Source organism: Mauremys mutica, chromosome 1 (assembly GCF_020497125.1).
Source record: "Mauremys mutica isolate MM-2020 ecotype Southern chromosome 1, ASM2049712v1, whole genome shotgun sequence".
Taxonomy (NCBI): domain Eukaryota; kingdom Metazoa; phylum Chordata; order Testudines; family Geoemydidae; genus Mauremys; species Mauremys mutica.
Window position 1 is genome coordinate 88,763,513 of NC_059072.1, and position 7,237 is coordinate 88,770,749.

At 40.4% G+C, this 7,237-nt stretch overlaps 1 protein-coding gene across 1 annotated transcript; it reads right to left on the minus strand.

The window, feature by feature from the left end:
- Nucleotides 1–3,753: 3,753 nt before the first annotated feature.
- LOC123345601 (histone H4) lies at nt 3,754–4,354 on the minus strand. The gene has a single exon (XM_044982587.1). The coding sequence runs from the start codon at nt 4,343–4,345 to the stop codon at nt 4,034–4,036; it is 312 nt and encodes a 103-aa protein (XP_044838522.1). The 5' UTR covers nt 4,346–4,354; the 3' UTR covers nt 3,754–4,033.
- Nucleotides 4,355–7,237: the final 2,883 nt, after the last annotated feature.

Consider the following 7,237-nt stretch of genomic DNA (forward strand, 5'->3'; position numbering starts at 1 on the left):
ACAGAAGCCTGCTGTGAATTTTAAGAGTCTGTTCTGATAACATTTAACAGCGTAAGCATAAGTAGAACTGTGCATGTGTAAGAAATTGCAGAGTAATCATGTTTGTGAGAAAAAGAAATGACAAAACTAACTAAAAAGATGCCTAAAAGACATTTTGTTTAGGGGCTGCCTATGTTCTCCAACACCAAAGGTGATTTTAAGATATTTAGAGCATTTTAGTTGGTTTTATATTTTACCAGGACAATTTTATATAAATCAAATACACAGTATTCTTGATATTAGAAGGACAGATGTTCTGTCATATCAGGGATTCTCAAACTGGGGGGCAGGACCCCTTAAGGGGTCGTGAGGTTATTACATGGGGGTCACGAGCTGTCAGCCTCCACCTCAAGCCCCACTTTGTCTCCAGTATTTATAATGGTGTTAAATATATAAAAAGGTGTTTTTAATTTATAAGGGAGGTCCCACTCAGAGGCTTGTTTTATGAAAGAGGTCACCAGCACAATAGTTTGAGAACCACTGTGTTATCGCCTCTTCCAGGGTGAATGTAATGGCTCTTAGAGATCTTTTGTGTTGTCCTCCAGCTTAGTTATTACGTACGAAAATTTGGTGGTGTAGCTTTTAAGCCTTCTCACTCCAGATGCTTCCGCCTCAGCATCCTTGGCAAAAGCCTAACCCTCTTTGTGTGAATAGCACAGAGATTACCGTTTTTAAAGAGTCCTCCCATGTGTGTGCACTGTCTGCTCTGGAAGGTCAATTATTCTGAGCAGATGGTGGCTGGAGTGGAGCCCTGGTCCATATCGCCATGGTTCTGGATCTGATCACTGAAATTCTTGAGCTGCTTGGCTGACAGAGCTGCTTGGTACAGCAAGAAAAATAGGATCATCATCCCCTGCTATCTCCAGCTCTTCATACATAATGAGGAGGAGGTCTGTAAGGCATTAGATCTAAACACACACACACACACACACATTTAAAAACTGAAAGCAATCAAATCTACACTGTCTCCAATTTAATCCACTGTTTTGAGCCAACTTGATTTTAGTTTGATCGTTAGTTATTTTAATTGTTCTTGGCCTTGTGGCTCTCTGTTTTATTGGGCAAAAGCATGGCCTGAATGTAGGCAGGACACCCCCTTGCGACCAAGAAGATATATCAAGCTAAAATCAGTCCAAAAACCAATCCAAAAACTCTTTTAAGAGACACCTGCAAAGTCAAAGAAAGGGTTTGTTTATCTCTTAAGATCCAATAGGAAACAGAAAACGATAGGGTGACAAAAAACAGTGAAATCCTTATCCTATAAAAATCAATGGAAAAGCTTTCATTGACATCAGTGGGGCCAGGATATTCTCCTTATTTTTCAAACAGGAACTGTGTTCAAACAAAAGCAGTGGCATTTTTCCCTCCCATGAACACTGGATTGAATTGGGGTCAGTGTAGATCGATTTCAGTTTTTAAATTATGTGTGTGTTTAGATTTAATGCATAGTCATCCATTTTCCACTGCGTGACTTTTACCAGGAACAGTCAGTATTTATCTTTACACCTCTTACGTCCCATACACAACTCTTTTGCAGGTTATTTGTGGTCAGATATAGGAAAATAACATTCTCCAAATGGATGGCGAATCTGTTTGTAAATCAAACAGGAAATCCTGGGGAACCGTTTGCTACCGAATGCGTATTCAAAACCACTCCCCGCGACAGACTGCAGGGGCGTTTAGAGAGCTCCTTTAACCGGTAAAACAGGACAGGCTGGGATTGGACAATACTTGCAGAGCGCGATGTTTTCAAACGTACAAAAGTTTATCACCGCCCAATCCTTGAAGAGCGCGGGCTTTTCAAATTTATGAAAGGGTTTAACCACCTCTCAGATGCAAAAGGCGGGGTTGCTTATATCACCAAAAATTTTGCTTCTCTGACTGTCCTGGCTTTTGTCACTCGGAAACTGAAGCCGATGTGCCACAGACACTTTCCATCTATTACACGACCAAGTTGTGCCTTTTCCCGCGCACTCTCCTAAACGTGGATTATATAAAGCGACAATGCTTGGCTCCCGCACTAATCCCAGTTACCTAATTTGGAAAATGCAACTTCCAAATTGATTTATGTAATTCAGTCTCAAAAGAATATTAGCCACTGTTATGAGGATTAAAGGTACCGCGACAATACTAATTTGTAGCTAGAGCAGCAAAGCCCTCAGTTACGATTATCCCTTTTCGGAGAGTGGATGACTGGTGCTGAGCCCGGGGAAACTAACTAAAGAGACGGTCTGATGCTACCAAGTCTGCCTCCAACTAAATGCTTTCTTACTCCAGAAAGTGTTTTGAGTAGTCCAACTCAGTAACGAAGATGTAATCCATTAAAATGTATCTGAACACGTTTTAAATTAAGAATTAAATACAACAACAAACGAGCCAAATTAGGTTTTTGTGTATTTTAAGTTTCAGCATTTCAGGTTTCCCAAGTGTGTAAAGGGAGCTGGTGAACAGAACCACAGCTGCTTTTAGATATATTTATAGTAGCCAGGTTAATAAGAGCTTTTTTGCTTCAAATATAGACTACAACACCAGCAAACAAATGTAGTTTTATTTTGAGAATGTAAAATAATTTAGGGTCTGGAATAAAAGGTTTTTCCTTATGTTTAAGGAATTTTTAGAGCAACTCAATTTATACTGAAAGCCTAGCTGGGGGATGCTGGCTCCTACCATGAAAATGCCAAAATTAAGTGGGTGGCAACCATTAACGCAGTTATGAGCTGAAACGTCAGGGCTGCAGTCTTCACAGTTTTGGAGGCCAAACATGATGCAAAATATTGTACTCTGATTTTCAAATCTATAAAAGACATACTAGCTTGCGTTCTCAGTCACTAACGGAACAGGACAATGAAAATGCCCAGTGACCGGTGATTTAATGTAACAGCTTGCCTCTGCTCATGCCAGGTACCTGTTTTAGATCAAGACGAATATATTTAAAGTGTTTGATAAAGATTATATATAGTTTCAAGCTAAGTGGATAGGGCATTTTGATATGAAGGACAGACTGGTTTTGAGCCAGTGAAATGGCTTGATGTAAGAAATACTTTTATCCAGCTGAACTCACCGACATAGATTCAGAAGTCAAGTAATACAGACAGGGGAAAGGAGAGACATTAGGAGCACGAGGACTACGATTTTTTTTTAATTAAACTGAAAACAAAGTGAATATTTTCAATAGACTGATTTTTTGACGTTTTCATCATTTGACAGATCCTTGCTACTTTGAAATGTTTCTCAGATTTTATTTTGGAGTGCCCTGAAAGGGCATTAGAGAAAGACCACCCTCTCCCGTCCAGTAAATTCAGATGTAATCGGGAAAAAATAGGCGCTGCCTCCTAAATAGTTCCTCATGAGCATTTTTATTTTTCATTTAACATACTTGTGTTTTTGTTGTCTCGTTAGTCTAGGGAAAAAAGGAGGGAGAGGGGAATTCCTAATATAAGGGGGTAAATGTCACCCAGAGGCATCGGCAAGGACATTCTACACTTCTAAATGCCTTCATCCCTGAGCCCCGATGGGAAAAGGATTTTTGTCTTTAAATCGCTTATAATTTCTACGCGTCCCTCCCTCTGTTCTCCCTTTGTCCCCTTGGAGACGAGACCACCACCAAAACATCCCGTTTACACGTTATGGCTATTCTCGCTTGCTTATGCCCCTAACGGGACAATTCACAATGCTTACCTCCTACAGTAACTTCTATCTTAAAATATTAGCCGCTGTTTTGAGTTTAAGAACCTAAATAATACAACTTTCTAGACAGCTTGTCTGGCTAAATGGTCTCTTAATACATGTGCTTAGTCACCAACCATTTTCTATTTCATTTCCAATACATGCTTTAGCAAGCAAGTACGCTAAGAGTACGTACCTAACTGAAATATAAACATATATTTTAAGAAAACTCTAATTTAGCAACACAACTCTTATTATGAAAATATGGTTGGCTCTTAAAAGAGCCTTTGTGTTTCTTGCCGTTTGGTTTTAAAGCTAAATCAGAGGCTTAGCCCCCGAATCCGTACAGAGTGCGGCCCTGGCGTTTCAGAGCGTAAACCACGTCCATGGCTGTCACAGTCTTGCGCTTGGCATGTTCAGTGTAAGTGACAGCATCGCGGATCACGTTTTCAAGGAAAACTTTGAGCACGCCACGAGTCTCTTCATAGATCAACCCAGAAATACGCTTGACGCCGCCACGACGAGCTAAACGACGAATAGCCGGTTTGGTAATACCTTGAATGTTATCGCGAAGCACCTTCCGATGGCGCTTAGCGCCTCCCTTTCCGAGTCCTTTACCGCCTTTACCACGACCAGACATTTTGCTACAAGTAACAAAACACGCTATGAGCCGTTATGGGAGCTGCACTTTATTTATATTGTCGCTTGACCGACCTGACTGAAAACTGGTACTGAAAAGGGGCGCGGTCTAGTGTTTATTGTCTTTTTTCTCCTTCCTTCCTCCGCTCGCCGCTCCCTTGATGCTGTTCGATTGAGAGGCAGGTTATTCACCCTCTTTTCCCGCACTCACCATTCTCTGTGTACTGCTCCATTTAGACTCCAGAACAATTCGATTTATATTTCAATTATATTTTATACCGAGACACTTTATCTATTCCTAACTCTATTAATTCCTACCTCTACTGGATCCCACATTTGTGGCAATGTCGGTCGCTCTCTGAATTGCTTGAGAGTCCATTTCAAACTGCACTTGTCTTTTATCTTCTGTTATTGTCGTTTTTCTATCTGGAGGGTATTCAGATAACAGTGCTTCATATTTGGGGCTATCTTCTTTAGAAAATACTTCTTTGATTTTCAGTGATTTGCAATTTGCGGCAAAATCTAACCAATCAGGTTTTCTGACAAATCATCTTTCGCGGCCATTTTCCAAAGAGTACACTAGATTAATATGCTAAGTAGAGCCATGCCCTCATACGCTATATCCGTATTTCGGTTTTATTATTATTAATTATTTTTATTATTTTATTTGTTTTGTTTTGTTTTTTCATTTTGAGGTGTTTTTATTGTTGCTATTCTTTTTGCAGTACATGCAAAAGGATGACTTCATTTGAATGACTGCAGAAATAATCGCTCAGAAAACCAGATTCCTCTCCCGTTCCAGAGAAAGGACTCACTCCTCTTCTTCATAGGCATAAATAATTGTTTTATGCTGGGAAGAGTTGAGTTTCTGAATTGCAAATATAAAAACTGAGAAAAATACTTTGAAATTGCTACTGTCTATATACATGACAACACACACTGAATAAAATACAATTTAGCTAGGAGTCTGCAGCTCTTCACAAAGCATGGACATGATCAGAAGCGGTTCTCAAAAACAGAAATATGCACTTTCTTATCCTCTATTGCCCTCTGATGGAAATTATTTTTCAATCTGCCCAAGTTGCAAAAGATACAAAAAAAATGGGTTTGTTGTTCAGTGCTTACTAATAATAGACAAACAACTATCATACAAGAAAATAACGGCAATAATTAATAATAAGAAATACTAGAGAGACAAGGTGATGTAATATATTTTCTTTGACCAGCTTCTGTTGGTGAAAGAGACAAGCTTTCTTTGTGTCATCTTGAAAGGTTGGCTCTTTCACCAATATAAGCTGGTACAATAAAAGATATTAAATCACCCACCTTGTCTCTCTAGTATTTATTATTATTAAGTGAGGAGGCAAGAGAGGAATAATAGAATGCAAAGAGCCTCTGGCATGGAGGGGAGATATTCTATGAGGGAAGTCCAGGGGAAAATGGGGCACACAGAACCCCTGGTGATAGAGGAGACTGGGGATCCTGGTAGGAGATAGGGGCAAAGGGGAACACATAGAGCCCCTAGCATGAGGGAATGGTGGGGAAGAGTAAATGGGGGAGGAAGGAGGTAATAATTGTTCACATTGTGCCCCCTCCCATGTGTGGAAAATGGGGGAGGGGAAAAGATAGGCACAGAAAACTCTTTCCATGGAGTGGAAGGGACTGGGGGACCCTCGTATGAATGGAGTGGGAAAGGGGGAAATAAGAACACACACAGAGCTTCTGCCATCGGGGTGGGGATGTGAGACCCTGGAATGGGGACAAGGGCAACACAGAGTCCCTGTTGGGGTGGGATGGAAATGGGGTTGGGGGAAGGGACACACAGAATCCGTAGCAGGAGGGAGATTGGGGAAACCTGTTATGAGGAAAGGATAGTGTGGGGGGGGGAGGAAATGGGGGTACACACAGAACACCTTCCACTGGGGGGAAGAAATGGGAAATCCTGGAGTGGAGGGAGGAGAAAATGGGGGGAGGACACATGGAACCCCCGGTTAGGGAGAGATTGTGGCAACCTGTAGTTGCAGGGCTCCCTTAAAAAGAGGGGGATAGGAGGAGATAGGAGGGAAGTGATGAAATGTGTGATCCTCTAGTTCATTTCTGTCAGTCTCATTGTAGGATTACCTGTATTTGGGATATTAGTTTATTTCTACCACCACCAGACAGAAAGGAATATATATTGCCAGCAGAGATCTAACTATTGGGAAACCTTTTTATTATCCATCATTTTGTTCGTTATTGTCATCTCCCCTCCCCCCTCCCCCTGAATATATTGAGGTAACATGAAATGAAATAAAGGTCTCATAATGCTAGGCACTGTTAAAACAGATGGCAAGTGACAGACTAGGATATAAACATGTCTAAAATATAACCTGATACAACTTGGAGACTGAACATGGGGGAAAAAAAGGAACTAAAAACAGTTTTATTTTTAATAAATTCTGTGCAACCATTCAGTATAATTAAACTTATTTTTTCCACCCAGGAAGTTACAAGTGTGAAACATGAGATATGAGCAGGGTGAAACCTTGTAATGGGTTCAATTAAGATCCCATTGAGATTGGTAGATGTGAACTCATACTTCAATTCACATACTTGTAAACATAAAACATCAAATGAACAAAGAGAGGAAGACCTGTGGTGTGTCTGTATGTGGCTCATCCACATACAGGATGACAACCTACTTCTACTATTTCGCATTACTCAGCTCAGAGGTTTGTAGAGTAGGTCTAAAGTTCCCAATCCAGCTGATGACCCATACAGTGGTCATAGTTCCACATGATGAATGTCTGCCTGCCTTTTAAAAAACATAGGGATAGATAGATAGATAGATAGATAGATAGATAGATAGATAGATAGACAAATTTAGATTAAAATTAAAAGAATGCTAAGGCTG